Source organism: Hylobates moloch, unplaced genomic scaffold (genome assembly GCF_009828535.3).
Source record: "Hylobates moloch isolate HMO894 unplaced genomic scaffold, HMol_V3 SCAFFOLD_12, whole genome shotgun sequence".
Lineage (NCBI taxonomy): Eukaryota > Metazoa > Chordata > Mammalia > Primates > Hylobatidae > Hylobates > Hylobates moloch.
In genome coordinates, this window is record NW_026652287.1 from 94632207 (window position 1) to 94657284 (window position 25078).

A 25078-nucleotide genomic window follows, 5' to 3' on the forward strand; every position below is an offset into this window, starting at 1 on the left:
GTTTCTATTGTCAGAGGCATTTGAACTAGAGCGACTCCATCTTGAATAGGGGCTGGGTAAAATGAGGCTGAGACCTGCTGGGCTGCATTCCTAGGAGGTTAGGAATTCTAAGTCACAGGATGAGATAGGAGGTCGGCACAATTTACAGGTCACACAGATTCTGCTGATAAGAGGTTGTGGTAAAGAAGCCGGCCAAAATTCACCAAAACCAAGATGGCCACGAAAGTGACCTCTGGTTGTCCTCACTGTTCATTATACACTAATTATAATGCATCAGCATGCTAAAGACACTCCTACCAGTGCCATGACAGTTAACAGATGCCATGGAATGTCAGCAAGTTACTCTATATGGCCTAAAATGGGGAGGAACCCTCAGTTCCTGAAATTGCTCACCCCTTTCCTGGAAAATTCATGAATAATCCACCCCTTGTTTAGCACATAATCAAGAAATAACTATACATATACTCAATGGAGCAGCCCATGCCACTGCTCTGCCTATGGAGTAGCCATTCTTTTATTGCTTTTCTTTCTGATAAACTTGGTTTCACTCTATGGACTTACCCCAAATTCTTTCTTGCACAAGGTCCAAGAACCCTCTCTTGGGGGTCTGGATTGGGACCCCTTTCCGGTAACATTCCCATCTTCCAACAAAAGAATTCTAACCTAGCTTTATTGAGATATAATTCACATACCATCCAGTTCACCTATTTAAAATGTCCAATGCAGTGCTTTTTAGCATATTCACAGAGTTGTGCAACCATCACCACAACTGTTGGATTGTTCATCTAAAAACCCTCAGAGATGGCTCAGTAGGCCTGGGATGTGGAATGTGGACAGGCATGTGTGATTCTGCTTCCAAAGTCACCACGATTTGGTTTTGTTTTGTTTTTGAGACAGGGTCTCATTCTGTTTTCCAAGCTAGAGTGCAGTGGCACACTGCAGCCTCGACCTCCTGGGCTCAGGTGATCCTCCTACCTTAGCCTCCTGAAAAACTGGGACTACAAGCACACACCACCACGCCTTTTTTTTTTTTTTGTGGTAGAGATGGGATTTTGCCATGTTGCCCAGGTTGGTCTCAAACTCCTGAGCTCAGGGGATCCTCTCATCTTGGCCGCCCAAACTGCTGCGATTACAGGCATGAGCCACTGTGCCTGGTCTCACAATTTTGAAACTACCTTTTTTTTTCTTTGAGACTGAGTCTCGCTCTGTCACCCAGGCTGGAGTGCAATGGCTCGATCTCGGCTCACTGCAACCTCTGCCTCCCAGGTTCAAGTGGTTTTCCCGCCTCAGCCTCCCGAGTAGTTGGGATTACAGGCACATACCACCACGCCCGGCTAATTTTTGTATTTTTAGTAGAAACAGGGTTTCACCATATTGGCCAGGCTGGCCTTGAACTCCTGACCTCGTGATCCACCTGCCTCGGCCTTCCAAAGTGCTGGGATTACAGCCATGAGCCACCATAACTAATTTTAAAGTTGGAATTATCAACTTTTTGATTTGGAAGTAATGAAAGTTCAGCAGAGTATAATGGAAAAGGAAACAAACTAAAAGTTAGCACTCCTGCTTTCTTTAAAGAGACATTAGAAAATCCCTACAGTCCCTTTATACTCTCAATAACTCGACCAGGCATAGTGGCTCACAGCATTAATCCCAGCACTTTGGGAGGCCAAGGCACATGGATCACAAGGTAGGGAGTTCTAGACCAGCCTGACCAACATGGTGAAACCCCGTGTCTACTAAAAATGCAAAATTAGCCGGGGGTGGTGGCGCACGCCTGTAATCCCAGCTACTGGGGAGGCTGAAGCAGGAGAATCGCTTGAACCTGGGAGGCAGAGGTTGCGGTGAGCTGAGATCACGCCATTGCACTCCAGCCTGGGCAACAAGAGCAAAACTCCGTCTCAAACAAACAAACAAACAAATAAAACAAAACTAAAAACCTCTATAGTTTTCATCAAATTATCCAATATTTCAGATGACAAAACTGAGGGCCAGTGAGGGTAACTAAACCACCAATAAAACTGATGGTCAGTGAGGTTAAGTAAACTGCCGGAGCTCACAGAGGTACTCACTTTTAGACACATTCAAGAATTCAGTTCAGTTTTCTATGTTGTTAGTTTCAAGCAGTTATTACTTTTTCTGCAGGATTTCATACTCAAGAGTCAGGTCCGTCTCTTGAAATGCCTGGAGGTTAAGAGGGTCTTTGTAGGACTAATCAAACATTCATTCAATTCTGTTTTGATTCATTCAAGAAATATACTGTGATTATGATATTCCCTATATTTATGTTAAACTCATTGCATCTGTCTCTTTAGATAAAATAGTGTTCTACTTACAGCCTAGAGAAAAATCAATATACTTGCCCTAAAGCAGGATATAATAGGAAATTTCAAAAATATTCTATGGTATTTATTGGGTTAGGTAAATAATAAATTGGCAAGTTTCCACAAACATTTATGAAATAGTCTTAGTTTGTAGGACCAGGAGGTTTAATTACCATGTAGTGCTGCTGGGGATAAGGAAGGATGATGGTTAGGAGGGTAACTGCACTCTTTATCTAATAAAAATAATGAGATTTGATAACCAAACTGGAAATACAGAATAATTTGACTTCTAATAGTCCTTGAGGCTTCAGATAACTTTCTCCAAAACATGAAAAACAACCCTTTAGCTATTACTAATTACAAATCTGTGTATCTGGGCACATAAGGACTCTCTATACTGGCTTCGGAAATTTTTAGAAACACATTTCCTGGAAGAACCTGAGAGGTTGGATCTGGCCAAAAAAATATAATACAGTCTGTGGCAGGATGCATTGTACTTAACCATATTCAAGGACAGAAAGGCATTTGCTTTATCTGGGATATCCTGTGAAAACACATTAAGAACACCCAGGGAAACATCGTCAGCAGGGATATTATTTGTGGTCATCGTTGTTTTTAATGTATGTTTTTTCCTTAGTAAATCCTAGACAAAGTAATTTGAACCTTGTAAAAAAGTACTGCACGCCAACCTGGGCAACATAGTAAGATTACGTCTCTAAATACAAAATAAATAAATACATTACAAGCAAGAGGTGGTAGAATTTTTAAACTGAGTTCATTGGTGAGGATCTTGGATGGAGTTCAAGGGAAAACAGTGAAAAGGAGATGAAACACTGTCCCTAATTCCACCGTCTTGATAGAACTACTTTGAGAACTTTGGTGCCTTTTTTGTGTTACTTTTCTTCTAAGTATTCCTTGTATACACTTGTAACTGGGAAGTGACAAAGTTCTAAGAGATCCTGGCAAGAACTGCCACCGCCAACTCATCACCACAACACTATCCTTCCCTTCCCCACTCCCCTCCAACACACATATATTCTCAGCCTTCAAAACCAACAAGACCAATCCCATCATGATTTGTTTTTAAAACTTTTTTTAGAGACAGAGTCTTGGTATGTTGCCCAGGCTGGTTTCAAACTCCTGGGCTCAAACGATCCTCCTCCTCTAGCCTCCCAATTGCTGAGATTACAGGCATTTTAAATTCACGACCAGAAACTAGGACTGCCAATTGGCAATCCTACCACATTCCCTGGTCGATTTACTCTGCCACGCTGCTAGATGGTTAATTCATACTCCTCTTTCCTCAAACTTCCGACACCTCTCCTCCTCCATCTTCACTCTTGGCTCATGATCTTGTTTTCTACTTCTCTGAAAAGTAATTGAAGCAATCAGGAGAGAATTTCCACACATTCCCTCTACCACATCTATTCCCACCTGCTCCTGTGCCCATATATACTCTGCCTCCCTCCTGCTGCCATGGATGAACTGTCTGTGACCCTGAGGCCAACTCCTTTCCTCATCTTTCACAGTCCGAGCACCCTTCCCTACCTAGGGGCCCTGCACCAGCAATTCTGCCCTCTTTCCTGCATTGTCATATTTTCTCTCTCCATGCATCACTTCCAATAGCATACAAACATGCTGGTATTCCCCTACCCTTAAATATCCCTCTCTTGACCCTGTTAACCTCTGTCAAAACTAAGTCAAATCTGGTCATTCCTGTTTGAAACCCCCTAATGGCTCTCATCTCACTTAGAGAAAAGTCAGAATCCTACAAGACCCTATATAGTCAGAGCTCATCTACTTACTACTCCACCACCTGTGTTCCCTGTTCCTGGAACACACACCGGGCCTCCTCCTTGCTCAAGGCCTACTGTTTCCTGTAAGGCTCTCTGGGTATCTGAATGTTCATTCCCTCACTTCACATCTTCACTCAAATGCCATCTTTTCAGAGAGGCTTTCTTTGGCCTCCCTACACAAAATAACAACCACATTCCCTCATATTCCCCATCTCTCTTCCCTGCTTTATTTTTCTTCTTAGCACTTAACGCTCTCTAACCTACCATACCAACCTTGTTAGGTTTATTGACTGTTCCCCCCATTTGAATATAAGCCCCATGACAGCAAAAAAATTTTTTTGTCTGTTGCGTTTGCTGCCAAACATATTCCCTAGCTAGCACTGCAGTGCCTGGTACATAGGAGGTGCTCAATAAAAGACACAGACATAATGTAGATCATCTTAAAGTTTGCACAATCATGCTCATTTATGATTCTTCTGCAGCCTCTGCTTAGAGTTCTCTAAATCAAACCCATGGACCTCGTCTTACCATGGTTTACTGTGTACGTGTCTTTTTGTCTTTCAAATAAAATCTAACTGTAGAACAAGAAAAGCGAAGGACCTGGAGTGCCTTCAGCAATGCACTGAGTCTCTTTCCTGGCTTTCATTTTGGTTTCTACTAAGTTTGGTATGGAGAGAGGAAGCATTTGTGTCTATATTGGAGAGAGAGCAGAGAAGATCTTGCAGGGGGTTTCAGCATGAGTATTTGGCAACAGAAAGAATGATTCAGAGCTTGAACGTGAAACTCATACAGAGGCTAAGGGGAAAAATAGGAGCTAGAAAGAGAAGGGAGAATCAGTCCCATCGCCTGAGAATATGGTTCCCTGTATCAGAAAGACACCGTGGCCCAAAGCAGAGTCCAAAGATGAAAGAAGAAGCGGCATTCCACACCAGGAATAAATGTTTTAGCCTTGGTTAAAAGTAAACATAAAAGCAAATCACCACAGGATTAAGATTTCAAAACAATAAGAAGGCAGTGAGCTCTGGAGTCAGAAAGACCTCGCTCTAAGTCCAGCTTCCACCACCTCGGAGCGCTGGGACGCAGTTCTCAGGGTTGCAGAGGATTTCAACGCAAGCCTGGAACACTGACTGGCAAACGGTGGGGCCTCGAGGGATGTTAGTTCCTTCCCCCGCTACAGCCTCCACTGCATCCCTACAGCCCCGCACCATGTAAGACACATAACAGACACTCAAGAAATACTAGTTTGATGAACGGATGAGTAACACAAGAGGAATCAGTTCCCAAATCAAGCTGCCTCTGCCCTCACACCAGACTTCATAGAATTCACTTGCTTTTTTATCACTTTCCTGCATCCCCTTGCCCTCTGCCTCACCCACTCCCAAAACCATCTTCACGTTTGTTGTTTGTGTTCCCACTCCACAATGGAGCCGGCGTCAGCTACGTCAATCCTCGAGCTGCCAAACGTTCATTTCCATTTAAAAACATCGTGTTTTAGCAGAGAAACGTGGACTAGGGAGGCACGGTGCAGACACCAGCCTCCATTTATTACTCCAGGCTGACAGATTTTTTTTAGCAGAGTCTTGTTTTTCTCCTCTGAAGGAAAGCTTGTTTCCACAGAAGGATTTCCCCTCTTTGTGTTCTTGCTTCATTCACAGTTTTAGTGTTTACGTTTGCTTTTTATCTTTGCATAATCCTTGCTGTTTTAAGAATCTGAGGAGACTCTGGCCTAGAGTCCCTCACCCTCCCCTGTAAATATCTCTGGTTCATGCCAATAGTGGCTGACACATTTCCCTAGTTTTCCTTCACATCTTTGTCATGTGAAAAAATGCTGGTAAATCATGTGGACAAGCCTCAGATGACTTGGTATTTGTTCATGGGACGTTTTTCAAATCTTTCTGCCAAGATTTTGTACAATAATCAGTTTGTTTTAATGCAGTTCATGGAGAGAGGGTTCCAGTTCTGCACTGGCTGCACAACCACTGACCTGTCTATAAGCCCACCAAGGGTCTGGAGGTGGAGGGCCTCAATGCTTGCAAGGCCAGGAGGCCCACTGCTCAGGGAACAGCTGTGCTCATGGAAGTAAGTGGCTGGCCTCCAGGACTAGCTCATAAGCAATGGGGAAACTAGGGTTGGGAACTGTTTGGTGGAGCAGCAAAAAAAGTGACGCCATCGGGGCAACCCCAGCGTGAGTGAGGGCAGGGGACTCTTCTTGTCTTGTTCACAATGTCCCCAGCACCTACCTGTGTGCACAGCTCAGGACTGGTGTTCTGTAAATATCTGTGGAATGAATAAATGAACGAATGAGGTAGAAAGACAGGGTACCACGAGAATCCTCTTGAATAAAATGGAGAGTTTTGAAAGGGATTAAATTGCTATTGTCATGTTTAATTTTACTAGAAAATATTTGTAATTCTACTGAAACACCAGGTTGGTGTGGTCTAGAGAAAAAAATACTAGTCACCTTTTTTTTTCCATATAAGACAAACCAAAGCAAGGAACTTCATTTTTTAAAATTTATTTTAAATGTTTTTTTTTCTGGGTACATGGTAGGTGCATATATTTATGGGGTACATGAGATGCTTTGATACAGGTATGCAATGTGAAATAAACACATCATGGAGAATGGAGCATCCATCCCCTCAAGCATTTATCCTTTAAGTTACAAACAATCCAATCACATTCTTTATTTTAAAAATATACAATTAAATTATTATTGACTATAGTCATCCTATTGTGCAATCAAATAGTAGGTCTTATTCCTTCTATTTTTTTTTGTATCCATTAACAATCCCAACCTCCCCGCCAACCCTCACTACCCTTCCCAGCCTCTGGTAACCATCCTGTTACTGTCTATGTCTATGAGTTCAATTGATTTGATTTTTAGATCTCACAGAATAGCGGACTTTAGGCAAAAACATAATTGATGCCTGGTATGTGCCAAATACGGTGTAAGTAGGAGGTGAGAAACCAAGATAACTTGTATATATAATGCTATACACCTGGAGTTATTATGTATGCAAACATACAGAGTTACAATAATTGAGCACTTGCCGCATGCCAGACACTATGTAATTCTTCTACTACCATTAAGATGTTGTAGCATTATTATTCCCATGTTACAGATTTAGAAACTGAAGCTCTGAGACATTAAAAAAAACAAAAAACCCAGCTCAATACAAGGTAACCTTGAAAATAATATGACACTCGAATTTTCCAATGAAAAAATTACCCTCTTCCAGAGATTTTTGGCTAACCTGAATTAAAAAGCTTTTAGAAATGACAGCACAAAATCTCATACACATTGTTCAAAATAAGAAACCTACCAAGGTCACTGACTTAATTTTTCCTTTGGTCAAAAGAAGAAGAGACAGAAATAAGTTTCTGAATTTATTTCTCAGAGAATAGCCGTGCCCACTGATCAAACTTAATGTAATCTTCGGGAGTTACAGTTACCAATTTGAATAATGTTACCCCATGACAATTAATTAGCATGTAATGTTATTTCCATCGGAGACATTATTAAATTTTAGAAAGTCTAGATGTCTCCAAGTGGGCTTCTTAGAGATAACTCTGAAAGGACATTTAATGGTAATGAAACACAGGGTAGGATTTTACTGTGGGAATGTTTTCAGGCTTCCATTTTATCCAGCAGCTTTCCTCTGAATGGCTTTACTGTTTAGCACTCAGTGTCATGTGCTCACTCGCACGCTCTCTCTTTCTCCCTCTCTCTCTCTATATACATATATATTTTTTTATACTGAGTCTTGCTCTGTTGCCCAGACTGGAGTGCAGCGGTGCAATCTTGGCTCATTGCAGCCTCCTCCTCCTGGGTTCAAGTGATTCTCCTGCCTCAGTCTCCCAAGTAGCTGGGACTACAGACGCACACCACCATGCCCGGCTAATTTTTGTATTTTTAGTAGAGACAGGGTTTTGTCATGTTGCCCAGGCTAGTCTTGAACTCCTGAGCTCGGGTCATCCACCCACCTCGGCCTCCCAAAGTGCTGAGATTACAGGCGTGAGCCACCATGGTCCCTATATTTACATCAACAGCCTCTCTTAGAGGCCTGGAGTTTCTTTATGGTCTGGTTTGGCTGTGTCCCCACCCAAATCTCATTTTTAATTATAGTTCCCGTAATTCCCACATGCTGTGGGAGGGACCTGGTGGGAGATCACTGAATCATAGGGGCGGTTTCCCCCATACTGTTCTCATGGTAGAGAGTAAGTCTCACGAGATCTGATGGTTTGATAAGAGGAAACTCCTTTGGCTTTGTTCTCATTCGCTCTCATCTGCTGCGATGTAAGATGTGCATTTCACCTCCCACCGTGATTGTGAGGCCTCCCCAGCCACGTGGAACTGTGAGTCCATTAAACCTCTTTTTCTTTATAAATTACCGAGTCTCGGGTATGTCTTTATCAGCAGCATGAAAACAGACGAATACAACCAGCAATGCTAAAAAGGAAAAATACACTCTCAAGACCCCAGGCAAGATTTTATTTGCTGGGTCTGAATCAGATACACAGACCCCAGACAAATCTAAGGCTAAGTGAAAGAATACAAGAAGAAACAGATTTTCAAGGAAGGAATGTGAGACCTATAGCATTTTTCTTCCAGGGATATAAATCATGTGATAATCAGACATCTACTATCTATCAATTTCATTTAATACACATAATTCAAATGTCTTTATCATGATTACAGCCAGCCGCTTTTGAGCCAACTAACCATTTTCTGAAGTCTTTGTCCTATGTACTTTGTTTCCTCCATAGAAACACACATGAAAGCAAACACAGCCCCTTCCTCCACTACATTTCTTAAGTAGCTGCATATTATTCCAGAATTTATGACCAATTCTCTAAATTGAACATTGGGTTATTTCCAAATGCTCAATATTACAAAGGACATTGAAATGAACATCCCTATGAAGAAACTTCTACACACGATCTTAATGATTTCCATAGAATACTGTTATGTCAAAAGTGTGCATGTGCCTAAGGTTTTTAATACACATTGCCAAACTCTCCAGAAAGATCACATTATAGTTCAGGTAAACTTTTCACTATGTTTCCTGCTATCATCATTGCCACATTTGCCAGGATTTGGCTGTAACACTCAATAAATTTTTTTTCAAAACCATTTTTATTATAGTATATAAGAAGTAAAGTAGGTAAAGTACACAAGCTAAAGTATACAGTGTGATGAATTTTTACATAGGTATGCCTCTGTAACATCACTTGTATCAAAATACAGAATATTTCCAAGACCCAGAATGTTTCATTATGACTCTTCCTAATCAATACTTCCCAACCCCACCGTGGCATAAGGGGTAATCTTTTCTTTTCTTTTTTTTTTTTTTTTTAACTTCCTTCCATAACCATTAACAAGTTTTACCTCTTCCTGAACTTCATAAAAGTACTCTTTCAGTGTCTGGCTTATTTCATCCAACATCATATCTTTCAAATTCATCCATGTTCCTGCATGTTTTATTAGTTATATTTTAATTAGTTCATTATTTATATTGCTATGAAGTATTTCACTGTATAGGAAGCACCACATTTTATTGTATCCATTCACCTCTTGATATCCACTTGGATTATTAATTGGTTTGGGGCTGTTAGGAATAAGGCTGATATGAACACTATTATGCATGTCTTTTAGAAGACACATGTACATATTTCTCTTGGTTATATACCTAGTAGTGGAACTGCTATTCTTGGAGTGGGTATATGTTTAGCTTTAGTGGAAATTGCTGGTTTTTCAAATGGCTGAACCAACTTAAATTCCCGCACAAATAATGTGTGAGAGTTTCAGTTATTTCACATAGTTACCAGCATACTGCTTAAACCTTAAGGTACTTGGTAGGTACATGACATGACAGTCTTTACGTGTTCAATTTTTACATCAGTAATTTATTCTAGAGTTTACCTGTAGTATACAGATTATGATAATGAGGGAGGAAGTTTAGTCAGTTGATTTAAGTGGTTGATCCTAGGTAGAGAGGGTCCCAATTATCCTGGTCAGCATGTCTGAGACCATCCAAAACAAGGGTCCCCCACTCCGGAGCCATGGACTGATACCGGTGCATGGCCTGTTAGGAACTGGGCTGCATAGCAGGAGGTGAGTGGCAGGCGACCGAACAAGCGAGCGAGCAAGTGGAGCTTCATCTGTATTTATAGCTGCTCCCCATCACTCACATTACCACCTGAGCTCCGCCTCCCGTCAGATCAGAGGCAGCATTAGATTCTCATAGGACCACAAAACCTATTATGAACTGTGCATGCAAGGGATCTAGGTTGGGCGTTCCTTACAAGAATGTAATGCCTGAGGATCTGTCACTGTCTCCCGTCCCCCCGAGATGGGGCTGTCTAGTTGCAGGAAAACAAACTCAGGGCTCCCACTGAATCTACATTATGTTGAGTTGTATAATTATTTCATTATATATTACAATGTAATAATAATAATAGAAATAAAATGCACAATAAATGTAACGCACTTTAATCATCCCCAAACTATCCCTTCCCCTCAACCCGCCCACTGTCTGAAAAATTATCTTCCATAAAACCAGTCCCTGTTGCCAAAAAGGTGGAGGACTGCTGATCTAAAGTGCAAAAATGTCAAAGAAAAATCCATATGACCTCTCAAGTCAAGTTATTCATCTCCAAGATGAACCTCTAAGATGTGACAGTCTATAGTATGCCACAGAGTCAACAATCTAAAGAAAGATACAGGCACCTGTATCTCAAATCTAATTTAAGAGGGCCTATGTTACTCTGCACATTAAGACTTATCTCTGTGAGAAGTCTCAAAAATTGTTATAAAGTCTATTAAAAATTAGAATAAGGCCCATAAAAGCTTTAGACTTTGCCTAGTTGAGGCCTTAAATGTCCCTGAGAAGAATGTATTACTGTGTTCATTTTATAAATAAGTGAACCGAGGTTTTTTAAGAGATGTGGCTACTGAGATAATGAATCAGTCTCAAAGGCTATGTAGAAGAACCAATTTCAATTCGTCGTCCTCCAACTAATCCATTGCCAGACTTTTTCCAAATGCACACTTACAAAAAGTAATTTGTAACCGTCTACCTGGAAGATCTAGCCATCTGTTAGACACCTGGAGCCAAGAATGTCTGACTCTGCATGAATGCCAAGAAGTGTGCAAAACTGAACTTGCAATCTGCCCCACCATTTCCTGGGCATGCCCAGGGTGGCAGTGGTGCTGATACCTTCCACCTGCCCCTCAAGATCCACCCCATCTTCTCTGGGAGTCCAGTGTACATGGCTGCATCCATGGACAAGGCTTCCAGCTGGGCTCACCCCTGAGGAGCAGCAGCAGGGGGAAGGAGGGAGAAGAGGGAGGCTGGGTGTTCATTTCCCCTGTTGCCTTCTCCATGGCTCACTGTGGGCTGGCTCCATCCTCTAACTGAAGGGCACAGCTTGGGTCAGGAAGCCCCCTCCACAGAGCCTCTTCGCCCCCAGATTTGGGTAAGTACTCCTTTCCCTCCTCAGGTCTAGGGCTGGTGTTAGCCCTTCTGTGACTAACCTGAAGGAGCTCTGCAATGATCTGCATTTTCTCTCCACCTTTGTAAGAAGTTACTTCATTAATGCTCTTCAGGTTATCTGATTTGGGTGTATCATCTGTTTCCTGTTTGGACTCTAGGTGATACTGTAGTCTTGTCAAAGCCCGGGGCTGAAGCCTTCATAATAAATGAAAAGAAGGGCTCCATTGGAAATATCATAAGTGACACATCTAGTCTTAGGAGGCCTGGAGGAGGAAAAAGGAATGAATGAGCTTTTCCCTACTGACTCATAAACCATCCAAGAAGAGTTGGTGGTCTCCTCAACACCGTTGCTATATAGCAAGGGGAGGGTGGGAAGAGGAAGGAGGCAAAGGGCCACATAGTGAGCACTTATTATGTGCCAGGTGCAGTACAGGATTTTCACACACATCATGTGATCACGTGCTGTGTAATCTTGTTTCGACTGTAACCTCTCTTTGTCCCAGTTTTTCATCTGTAAAATGAGAATAATAGTAGGATCTATTTTGTAGTGTTGAGATAATTAAATGAGATAATGCCTGTAAAGTGGCTAACACAAGACATCATACATGTTCAATAAGTATTAGCTATTAATAATGATGAGGATAATAGTAATGACTTTAAAAGCCTTATAATCATCTTCTAAAGTAGATATTATTTTGCCCATTTTAAAAAGGAAACTAAGGCTCCACCGGTGATGTCACAAAGAAGAGGCAGAAGGGAAATTAATCTGAATTCTGACACCAAATCTTATAAATTTCACCATCACCACATCACCCTGCCCCTCAGTTGCCTCCCGTGTGCCACGATTCACAATCTATATAGGGGATGGCATATATATGACCCATGTGCTGTCATACTCTTCTCCCAGATGAGTGATGGACAAGGGTCCTCTTTTGAGTTGACTCTCAGAATGCCTCCTAACATACTCCCTGTCTTAGTCCTTTTTCTGCTGCAATAACAGAATATCACAGACTGGGTAATTTATAAAGATCAGAAGTTTATTTGGCTCATGGTTCTGGAGGCTGGGAAGTCCAAGACTATGGCAACAGCAACTGGCCAGGGTCGTTACCTAGTGGAAGGTATCACGTGGCAAGGAAGCAGGCACACAGGAAACAGCAAAAGGAGGCCAAACGTATCCTTTTAACAGGAACACATTCCTGCAATAGCAGCATTAATCCACTCAGGAGGGTAGATCCTTCATGGCCTAATAAGCTCTTAAAGGCCTCACCTCTTAATACTGTTACAGTGGCAATTAAGTTCCCAACACATAAACTTTTGGGGGACACATTCAAACCACAGCACCACCTAAGCACCCACTAATAATCACTCCCAGTTGACCTGTGAGGTAAAGCTAATTTATCCTTGAGGAAAAACATTAATGCAGATGAACAGGACAAAGTCAGATTCAACAAAGACTGTGTGCTCCATAGATCAAAATTTTGCTTTGTTCACACCAGTATCCCTAGGGCCCAGAACAATGCTTGATATGTAGAAAGCACTCGGTAAATACTTGTTGAATAAGTGAATGAATAAAAGGTATTATATAAAGACCCATGCCTTCAGGGAATTTACAGAGAATGAAAATAGACAAAAAGAAGAACATAAACAGACCTAATGCAAACTAGCCTAAGATAGGTACCACAAAAGCATAGTCAGTTGTGCATAAAATAAGAAGAGCGGGAAGTCTGAATTAGTCTGGGTAACAGCATTTAAAAAAGAATATGGTGTTGCTTTCAAGTTATCTTAATCTAAGCTCACCCTCTTCTCAGGCAGATATTCTAATAGGCCTGCTTTAACAAGCAGATGAAAATAATTTATAATTAGTAACACTATTTACCTTAAACTGTTTACAACTTAAGTTCATAAATCTCTTTGGAGAGAACAAATGGGACTTTCAACCCAATTCTGGGTGGGTCAGTGTGAATAAATGAGATCTTGAATTATTCAAACAAGAGCCCTAAGGTGCTATCACTTGTCCTTTTCTCGCTGAAACCTAACAGGGGCCCACACAGAGACTTTCTCCTCTTCCTTTGCTCTAACATGGAAATATCTTTATTTTTTTTTAAATTTTAAGAGTCATAGGCTGGGCGCTATGACTCACATCTATAATCCCAAGACTTTGTGAGGCAGAGGCAGGAGGATAACTTGAGCCCAGGAGTTCAAGACCAGCTTGGGCAACATAGGGAAACATCATACCTATTTAAAAAAAGATTTAAAAAATTAGCCAGTTGTGGTGGTGCATGCCTGTAAGTCCCAGCTACTTGGGAGGCTAAGGTGGGAGGATCACTTGAACCCAGGAGTTTGAGGCTGAAGTGAGCTACAGTCATGCCACTGCACTCCAGCCTGGAAAAAATGACTGTTCTAAAAAGTTCTAAAAATACAAAAATTTAGACAGTAGAGAGTGAAAAGCAAGTCACCAACTTCTCCCCAACCCAAATGACAACAGGCGTCAGCAGACTACGGCCTGTGGCCAAAGCCAGTCTGCACCTATTTTTATACAGCCTGTGAGCTTAGGATTGTTTTTATACTTTTAAATTACTGAAGACGGGAATAAAATTTTGTGACATGAGAAAATTATATGAAATTCAATGTTCAATGTCCATGAAGTTTTGGTGGCACATGACCACGTCCATCCCTTTATATATAATCTGTGGCTACTTTCAAGCCAGAGCTGCAGAGTTGAGTAGCACCCCCGATCTAAAAGAATAGATTCTTTGGCCTTGCTAAAGAACACTTCTCTTTCTAACTCACCATCTCTTTTTTTTCTTTTTGAGACAGAGTCTCGCTCTGTTGCCTACACTGGAGTGCAGTGGCGTGATCTCAGCTCACTGCAACCTCTGCCTCCCAGGTTCAAGCAATTCTCCTGCTTCAGCCTCCCAAGTACCTAGGATTACAAGTGTGTACCACCATACTCGGCTGTTTTATATTTTTAGTGGAGATGGGGTTTCATCATGTTGTCCAGGCTGGTCTCGAACTTCTGACCTCAGGTGATCCACCCGTCTTGGCCTTGCAAAGTGCTGGGATTACAGGTGTGAGCCACTGCGCCCAGCCCTAACTTGCCATCTCTTATTCATCCATCTATACATCAAAAAAATAGTGTAATATAACACCTCCCATTTGTCAACCTGCTTTTTTTTTTTTCCATTTAACTATTTACTGTGGCTGTCATACTCCAATCAGGTTGCTATTAAAAAATGCCATGGATTCTACACAACAGAAATTTATTTCTCACAGTTCTGGAGGCTGGGAAGTTCAAGATCAAGGCATTGGCAGACTCAGTGTCTGGTAGGACCTGCTTCCTCATAGATGGAGCCTTCTTGTGGCATCCTCATGTGATGGAAGGGGCAAACAAGCTCCACTCAGCCTAATCCCACTCATGAGGACTCTACCCTCTTGACCTAATCACCTCCCAAAGGTCCCACCTCCTAATACCATTGCACTGGGGATTAAGTTTCAACATATGAATGGACCGGGGGTAGAGGCACACAAACATTCAGACTAGAGCAGTGGCCATCATTCTTTAGGTTTTCATAGAACAATCAACTTCCTAATATGTATGTCAATATCACCCATATCCCTATCAAGTTTCTTACAGGCATTTCACGACCAGCCACGCATTCAAAAGCATCTCTTCCCTATCTCACTTATCTTGCTGGGGAAACAGCACAGAGAGTACATACTGCAAAGGGCTCAGAAGAAATGGGAGCTATAACCCTGTGACTTCCCTTTGTAGTAAACACATGACCCTGGTAATCAGTCACTCTCCAACTTGGCTGGTCCGGTGTGGTAGAACACACCCTGGGTGACTGTGCAGTTTGGTTGGGAAAATATTTGCCAAGCAGATGTCTTCGGTAAGTGGGGAGTCCCAACCAAAAATGTGTGAGATGTTAGTCTCCTGCTCATTTGGCTAATGTGAAGAATTAACTTTCGACTGTACAGTTTTCATACCTAATTTCTAGCAACTCACAGATTCATAGATAAACTGATTTTACATTGGCTTACTTCCTACAATTATTTTGATGGCACTTTGTTGATATTCTACTAGCAAATGTGTTTTTTCCTAGAAAGTTTCAATTTAGTCAATAAATGTGTACTACTATAGGTGGTCTTTGGTATTTGCTTTAGTGAGGATAGAGAGAAAAACATTTGTAGCATGCAAAAATAATGCCCGGAATGATTTCCAGGAATGGCTTGAATTAAGAGTTAAGTTTTGCTAGAAGAAACTTTCTATGATAGCACTAATATTAAAGAAAGCAAAACATTTTTTGATCTCACATATGATTCTAATGCATATTAGTTAAGCAAAATTGGCTGGTGTTCCAGTTATTGCTATATAATATGCCATCCCAAAAATTGGTGGCCTAATACTAGTCATTTATTTTTCTCATGAAATCTGCAATTTGGGCAGTGCTCAGCAGGAACAACTCGTCTCTGCTCCATGCGGCATTAACTGGGGTCATTCAATTGAGGCCGGAGGATCCACTTCCAAGATGGCTCTCTCACATGGTTGGCAAGTTGCTGCTGGCTGTAGGATGGGAGCTAAGCTGGGCTGTCAGCCAGTGTCCATATTTCCTTTCCATGGGGGCCTCTCTATGGGCTTCTTGCAGCTTGGCAACTGGATTCTAAGAGTCAGTGTTCAAAGAAACCAAGGCAGATGCTACAAATCTTCTTACAGTCTACCTCATAAGTCAAGCAGTGTCATCTCCACTGCATTCTACCAATTAAGCAAATTGTTAAGACCAGCCCAAAGTCAAGGGGAAGATAATAAGATCCCATATCTCGGTGAAAGGAGTTGCAAATAATTCATGGCCACCTTGAATCTACCACAGCACATAAAAGAAACAATATAAATGAATCTCTGAAACTCATGGTTTGGATATCGAAGTGGCAAAGAGAAGCCAAGAGTAGAATTAGAGTCTCTCATGGTTGGACCAACTCTCTTGACAAGAAGGAAGACACAGTGGTCAAGAGCACAGGCCAAGGCCAGGAGCTATGGCTCACTCACACCTGTAATCCCGGCACTTTGGGAGGCTGAGATGGGTGCATCACCTGAGGTCAGGAGTTTGAGACCAGACTGGCCAACATGTGAAGCCCCATCTCTACTAAAAATACAAAAATTGGCCAGGCGTGGTGGTGCACACCTGTAATCCCAGCTACTCAGGAGGCTGAGGCAGCAGAATCACTTGGACCTGGGAGGCGGAGGTTGCAGTGAGCTGAGATCGCGCCATTGCACTCCAGCCTGGACGACAGAGCGAGACTCCCTCTCCACAAAAAAAAAAAAAAAAAAAAAAAAAAAGCACAGGCCACCCAAGTGTGACTCCTGTGTTCTGTCATGTACCAGCTGAATGACCATAGACAAACTGTCCTTTCCATGTCCCCATATCTTCATCTACAAAATGTGGAAAATAATGATGTCCACTGCAGGGTTTATCCAGAGAAATTAAGATCTGCTTTTTAATTAACTTTTCAATTTTTTTAACCTGGTATATAACATGCTCACAGAAAACTGCAAAATAAGTGTTCTGTGAATTTTTACTAGCTGAACAAACTTGGCTGACTACCACCCAGACCAAGACATGGAACACAGGAAGGACTGGGAAACAACAGGGAGTGGGAACAATAGGGAGTGGCGGAGGGGAGTAGGAAACAACAGAGGGTGCTGGAGACTTCAGCAAACAGGAGACCACAGATTCTTGGCTCTTGCCAGTAATAAAGGTGGGATGTGTAGATTAAGCAAAACATGGCAGAGGCCAGAGTTAGTCCACAGACCCGTTTGGAACCTTGCAAATAGGTGTTAGCAGCTTGAAGAAGTGGGGACGGTTTGGAATAGTGTTAAGGGATGGGAAGATGGAGGTGCGTGAAGAACAAGAAGGGGATGTCAGCATAAGAGAGGCTGACATCATAGGTATAGCTCAGCATGGCAGGGGTAATGGGCATGGGGTTAACTAGGCTCAAGGTTCCACAAGGAAACTTGGTGTGAAGTTGTCCTAATACAGGAAGAAGCCTACCAGGTGCTGAGAAAGGCTCAGAGACAAACCTCTTGCCACAAAGCCAAGTGATCACCCTTCCTAGCTGTCACCTATTTAATCACCAAAACATCATAAGGAACTCCACTCCCATATGGAACTGTGCTCAGTCTTTCTCCCCCTCTCCTTTTGCTCATTCCCTCACATAGTAAGACGTTTGTTTTCTCTCCCTTGCTCACTTTGTCTTGCTTTTGTGTATACTGCCCCTCTGCGTAGAGTTCCTAAAATTTCTCTCTCTTATGAAATGTCTCACAGTGCACATACTGTTGGAAGATTTTGGTACTTCAAATCCTTTTTGGAAAGAGGCAGATACAAATGAGGAACATGAAAAGTGAAGTCCTGTTCACAACTCTGGCTCTGAAATCCAAGGTATCTGGTAGACCTCTTGAAATAATGCCAAGCTCTCCTCTCCTTGGCTATGGCAGGCAGTTTAAGACGTGGCTAATGAGATACTCAAGAGTGGTGGGAGGAGGGGAAATCTGGAATCATTAGCAACTAACTGGGTGACTGGCAGATCTGGAGATGACAGCCCATGGCATGCAGCTGGCAAGGGTAACATCAGGAAGAAGACTAATTTATTTAGAAATATTTAGATCAAACTCCCATCTGAACATTAGAATATGCCTGCACCTTACTACATGAGACAGCACACAATAAGCATTTCAGTTTAGTGCTTGGCAAAGAGCAGGTGCCCCTAAACCTTTTCCCCTTACTCACCCCTTTTCCTTTCTTCTCCTACTCTATCGGGTTGTATATGGTTACACGAAGCCTTATTTACTTAGGGACCCTGCTGGCTACAGTCAGCTCTTCTTCTCAAGCTCTGCCCCTGGCCTGATCTGAACTACATGGCCACACTAGTTTTCAATTGACTTCGGAAGAAAGATTTTTGAATCATTTCATTCATGTGTTAAAGGTGAAGTCTCTAGTTCACAGATCTTGAGTGTCTTTGGAAATATGTTCTGCCTTTTATCATCCCTGCCTTTTATCATACTACCTTGGAGGCAGTGTGATGGTGCAGCTGGTTAGTTCATGTGTGTGAACACTTTTTTATGTTCAGTGCATGTTCTATTGAAAAATATAGGTACTTTACATCTATTTGGAAAGAGGCAAGATGTAAATTAATGGAATCAAAGTGAAGAAAATCCCATTTTCCACTGAAATCCCATTTTTCACCCTGTATTTGTAAGTATAGTTTTTTTTTTTTTTTATGAAGCACTGTTTTGGGTATTTTAACTACTGTAGCATACTAAGGAACAATAACTATTTGCTGGCTTCTCTATAACACAGCTCTAGATTCTTCACACTGTGAATGAAAATTCTTACTCGATAATTTAGGATGAACTATAATTTTTATTTAAGAAAGTCAGGATTATTTTGGAGAGGGAGCATATGGGTGGTGATGGGAACATGTTTTAGGCTCTACAAAAATAATAGTAATTTATGAGAGGACAGTTTATATCACTCAGAATTTAGCACGGAGAGTCTACATTTTGGTTTAGAATTAAAACATTTTTATTTTCATTTACAGTTTAAAAGCATTTAAAATTTAGCATATGTTCTTTTAGAAGTCCACATGCACACAGACATTTTGTATAAACTGGACTACACGAATGCATTTTCAAATGTTTTTTCAAAAACTTAATGCAAGTCTATTATGATTGCTATATCTACAACACTGAAGCTAACCAGTGTCTGTCTTACTGTTGGATGTTATCCTCAGTGCTTTACTATTTTAAACAATGCTTAGATGGTCATTCTTTACATATATCCTTATATGCCCATCCCATTGTTTCCTTAGGATAATCTCTAGAAGTGGAGTGACTGAAACAAAGGATAAATACATTTTAAAGTCCGGAATATATATTTCAAGCTGCCCTCCCCCTAAATTATGTTGATCTATAATCCTGCCAGTGTACTCTTCTTCATACTCTTGCCAGCATTGGTGCCGGTATTTCTTTGCTATCTTCACAAGTTTAATTATATATCTTTTGTTATTTGCAAAGTTTGATTTTGTTCACACATGTATTGCCACCTGAAGTTCTTTTTTGGTGAAGTGCCTGTTCATGACCTATGCAGGCGTGAGGTCTTGCCTGTGGTTTGATCCTACGCTGATGAATTTCACACATTTCATATATTGTTAATGCACAGCAGACACTGCAGGCCTCTGATTAATGGCTGTGTGTATTTTTGAGGCAGTTCTGGCTGTAAAATATAAATAGGGTAGAAAAAAGAATGACTCAAACAAAGCTCTTACTTCTTGTCTGAAGTAAACAAAACATGCACTCCAGTATATTTGGGTCAACACAACCAGCATTTCTAGCTAAAGAAAAAGGGCTGGCTCTGGCTGCTGAGTCACTTAAATCATGTTTCACTTGGCAACATGACTCTAAGTCCTTCTGCAAATAAAGAGGGGCTGATAGCTGCTCCAAGCTCCAAGCAATGCATTAATGACAAAAAGATAAATTTACCCACATAGAAACATAGAAACAAGAGCAGGAGTCCAGCTACTTATGCAGGTTCAATCACTATGTTATTTTTAATCCAGTTCCTCTTTCTTTTTTAAATTAGAATTTAAATGCCAAATGCTGTGAGGCTAGAGGTCATTTTAAACCAAACATCTGAAATCCAAAAGCCCTTTCTGGCCATTTTTATTACTTTAACTGTTAAACGGTACATTGCATTCATGGATCTATCCCTAGCACCACAAGTTCATTATTTCCTATTACAAGCCAGACTGCCTCCTATATTCTGTCATTTCTGTCCACTCGCATAGCTAACTTCGGAGGAAATTAGGCCAAAGACTTTGACAAAAATCTTTATTTCTCCTTCTCCCTTGCCCTCCTTACCTAATCAACTGCCAAGTCCTAGAGATTTTTCTTAATATTTTCTTAATATAAAGCTTTTATTGTAGAACAGTTTTAGATTTATAGCAAAGTTGCAAAATTCATCTATTCTCCTAACCTAGGTCCCTGTAATGTGAACATCTTATATGGCCACAGTAAATTTGTCACAACCAAGGAACCGACACTGATACATGACTATTAACTAAGCTCCACACTTTGTTCAGATGTCACCAGTTTTTCCCTAATGTCCTTTTTCTCTCCCAAGATCCCATGCCCAGGATACCACATGATATTTAATCACATCTCCTTAGTCTCCTCTGATCTGTGACCGTGGCTCAGACTTGCCTTGTTTTTGATCGCCTTGGCAGTTTTGAGAAATAGCGATCAGGTATATTGTAGACTGTCCCTAGGTCTACCTGGTCATTTTCTCATGCTTAAACTGGTGTCAATGGCTTTTCTGGAGGATGATCACAGGGCTGAGGTGCCATTTTCATCAAATCCTATCAAGGATGCATGCTATCACTGTGGCTCTCGGCTGCTTCACTCACAACACTTCTAACACCAACTGTGGGGGTTTTTCCTCACACTAATTCTCCAGTTTTCTGGACAGCAGCCAGGTATCCTGTAATTCGATTCAATTCAGTTCTGACACTAACTACCCAGAGTTAACACAGAGCCCCACAAGACTGCCCCATTTCAGATACCAATTGCAAGTCCTGGGCCCTCCATACTTCTGACTAGCTATAAATCTGGGGTCAGGGGAGTCCTAAAACTCCCTCCTCAGGGCTCACAGAACTAAGGAGAATACTTTCCTACTCTTACTTGTTTATTATAAAGGATACACGTGAACAGCTCAAGGAAGAGGCACACGGGGTGAGCTCCAGAAGTGGCAGAGTACAGAAGCTTCCATCCCTGTGGGGTTGGGATGTGCCCCATTCCTAGTACATGGATGCATTCATCAATTTGAAACCCTCAGAACCCTGTCATTTAGGTTTTTTAATGGAGCTTCCATAGCAGAGGTATGATTGATTACATCATTGGCCATTGGTGATTAACTCAATCTTGACCCCTTCACCCCTCCCTGAAGAAGGGTGGCTGCATTAGTCTCTTCTCATGCTGCTAATAAAGACATACCTGAGACTGGGTAATTTATAAAAGAAAGAGTTGTAATTGACTCACAGTTCCATATGGCTGGGGAGGCCTCACAATCACAGCAGAAGAACAAGGGACATCTTACATGGCAGCAGGCAAGGGAGAGTTTGTGCAGGGGAACTCCCCTTTATAAAACCATCAGATCTCATGAGAGTTATTCACTATCATGAGAACAGCATGGGAAAGACCTGCCCCCATGATTCAATTACCTCCCACTGGGTCCCTCCTACAACACCTGGGAATTGTGGGAGCTACAATTCAAGATGAGATTTGGGTGGGGACACAGCCAAACCATATCAGTGGCCCCGAAAGTTCCACTCTCTAATTACGTGGTTGGTTCCTTTGGCAACCAGCTCCATCCTGGAGCTATCTAGGGGCCCACCAAAAGTCACTGCATTAGCAGAAACTCAGGTAAGGCTGAAGGGGCTTGTTATGAATAATAGAAAATGCTCCTATCATGCCTGTCACTCAGGAAATTCCAAGGGTTATAGAAGTTCTGTGTCAGGAACCAGGGACAAAGACCAAATATTTCTTACTCTATCGTGACTTAGCACTGATGATGCTGACCATGACCACCTGACTGACATAGAGTCTGCTGGGTTTCTCCACTCTAAAGTTCCTGTTTACCCTCTTTCCATACTCATTTTTCAGATGGGGAAACTAAGGTTAGAAGTTAAATGATTATGTCAAAACTAAAAAGTAGTAAAACCAAAATTGGAAGGCAAGGCTTCTCACTCCTTGTTCTGAGTTTCTTCCACTCTACCAGGAGTTGGCAAACGACAATGGTCCAGGGGCCAAATCTACCCCAGCACCTGTTTTTCATAAGGGCTGTAGTTTTAAGCTGTTGGGGAAAAAAATCAAATGAATAATATTTCATGACATGTAAAACTTACATTACATTCAAATTTCAGTGTCCATAAGTTTATTGGAACACGGCTATGCTCACTTGTCATGGCAGAGACTTATGGTACACAAAGGTTAAAATATTTCAGCTTAAAAATGTAAAATATCTGGCCCTTTACAGAAAGTGTTTGCCAACACTGCACTATACCATGATGCTAAGCTGCCTCTTTATTTATTTATTTATTTATTTCGCGGTGTAACCACACTTTGGGAGGCGGGGGGGACCGGATCAGTCAGTCGTGCCATGGTGAAACCCGTCTCTACTAAAAAAAAAAGATGGGTTAATTGTGCAATATACAAAGTGTAAAACAAAATCCTCTGAAACATTTCTTTAGGGGCTCAGACTTGAGGTTTGCTCAGCTTTTCCACTCTTAGTGATGAAATCACATAAGTGCAGTGGAGAGCTTGGGTGTGGAAGGGAAGAAGAGATGCAGAGACAGGGACACAGAGCAGGGAGAGGCAGAGACACATACATTACTCTGGACATTAGAATTAGAGAGAAGAAGAGGGAATCCCCCAATTAACAGATCATAGATAGAATTTGTGCAATGAGCCAAAAACACCCCAAAAACCAAAAAACAAAACATACCGGGGAGGCTGTGACAGGCCAGGGGTCTTTTAAATGCAAGCCTGAGATCTTCCTCCAACATGTACAGCAAAGACATTCTTAGAAACGTTCCCTGCATGTTTCCAAGCCTCAGCTGCTCCAACAGCATGCTCAAGAGACTGCCTCTCCACTCTCTCCCTCACTCAAACATGACCCCCATCATTCCTATCCACAGACGACAAGGCTGGCTACTCGCCCAACTCCAAAACTGTTCTCTGTTTATTTCTAACTCTAGGAAATGACAGAGATGTCTCACGAGAACTGTATTCTGGGGTGTTACATTCTGATTTTTATTGTATGTATAATACAGAAAGCTACTTTTCGTTTTTGTCTCAGTATCTTTTGTGAATAGTCACTTTTCTCTTTCTAAGTTCATATCAAATACCTATGAAATTTCTTAGGAGGCCCCTCCTTTAGAAAAATATTTTGCAAGGCAGATAAAAAAGCTGGCACTGTTCGAGAATCAGGAAAATGGGATAATCCTTGAAGAGGAAAATGCAACTGTCACAAAAAGACAAAGGGCGAAGTGAGGGCCGTGTGAGGATAACTTCATGAAAGCAGATAATAGAAAAAAGAACTGATGTTAGAAAGTTCAAGGTTAAGGACATTGCTGAAGCTGTGTCATCATTCTGACCTCAGGAACTCTGCATTTAATACATCATACTTTCAAAAATGTGTTTCACCATCACAGCAATCCAGTGAGGTTAGGAATTAGTTTCATTTTTCAAGTCAAGTCCAGGCATTAAACGGCTCATTTAAGTTACCTCCATGAGGTCAGGGCTCAGTACTGACAGCCAACCATTATGCCTTGGAACACAGCAGGTGCTCAATAAAGACTTGCTGGGAAAATGTCATTAGGCCTATTGACAAATCCCCAAATCTTCTATCTCCTGGTATTTACATCACTAACGGATAAAGACGACCCCCTGCTACAATAAATACCTCTCTCCTTAATATTCTACCATCAAGGTACAATTTGTTGATCAATGACTTCCCAGCTTAGGCATCCTCTAAGGGCAGCTCTGACACTCAGTGAGTCAATCGCAGACACAGAGAGCAAGCAGAGGGCCTGGAAATCCCATTTCTTACAGGAGAGGATGGGTTATATTAATCTTAAAACACAAATGTGGATGCCACACTATTTTTAGAGGATCAGTATTTATGGAGGAGACGTTACCTTTTAATAATTAAGTCCTAAAGCGGCTTTTCAAACTTACAGATGGGACTGGTTTACTTAACAGTTTAGCAATAAGACAATAAAGCACAAGATGAGAATTCTGCACAACTCGCCTTCTGGTAGAAGTCATATCTGTGAAGCAGAATGAGTATAAGGATTCCAAAAAAAGCAGAAGAAAATCCAGCTGTCTTTCTGTGATCTTCTCATAAGAACAGCAACTCTCAATCACAGTCTACTTTGTACAATCGATTCATTAACACCTATTTACATAATGACACAAGGATTTGGGGCTACAATTTTCCTTGCAGGAGGCATGATATTAAAGCAAATATCTTCACAAAGCCACACAATGATCTTCAAAGCATGAAGGTATCTAGCAGACAATGCCATGGGCTTCTGGAGCCCCCTTTAAAATTGTATTTTTGCTTCTCAGTCCCAGGAATGAATAGGGACTTTCTGGAAATGCCACCTAACCTTGCATTTTAGAGACATTGTTGGGGATAACAAGGCATGAAATTGCTTTCCAAAAGACATCATTTTTCTGTTTCAATAAATGGTGCTGGGTATTGGGGAAGTCCATTCAATAGCCGATTTGAATAAGGGAGAGCAAAGAAACTCTTTAGATGCTGTTCAAGTTATTCCTGGATTGAGATATTGGTACTGAGAGATGATGAGAAAAGAATTTATTTAAAAAGAAAATGTGAAGAGCAGTTGGTCA

General features: G+C 41.5%; 1 protein-coding gene across 5 annotated transcripts in view; it reads right to left on the reverse strand.

The window, feature by feature from the left end:
• TMCC3 (transmembrane and coiled-coil domain family 3) overlaps positions 1-25078 on the reverse strand; it is a 298732-nt gene that overhangs the window by 119112 nt on the left and 154542 nt on the right. Inside the window, exon 2 of one of the 5 annotated variants that reach the window (XM_058425989.1) lies at positions 6354-6394. The exons of the other annotated variants lie outside the window; for them this stretch is intronic. Coding sequence (XP_058281972.1) covers positions 6354-6394 — 41 coding nt within the window. The remainder of the gene's footprint in view (positions 1-6353; positions 6395-25078) is intronic. 5 annotated transcript variants of the gene reach the window in all.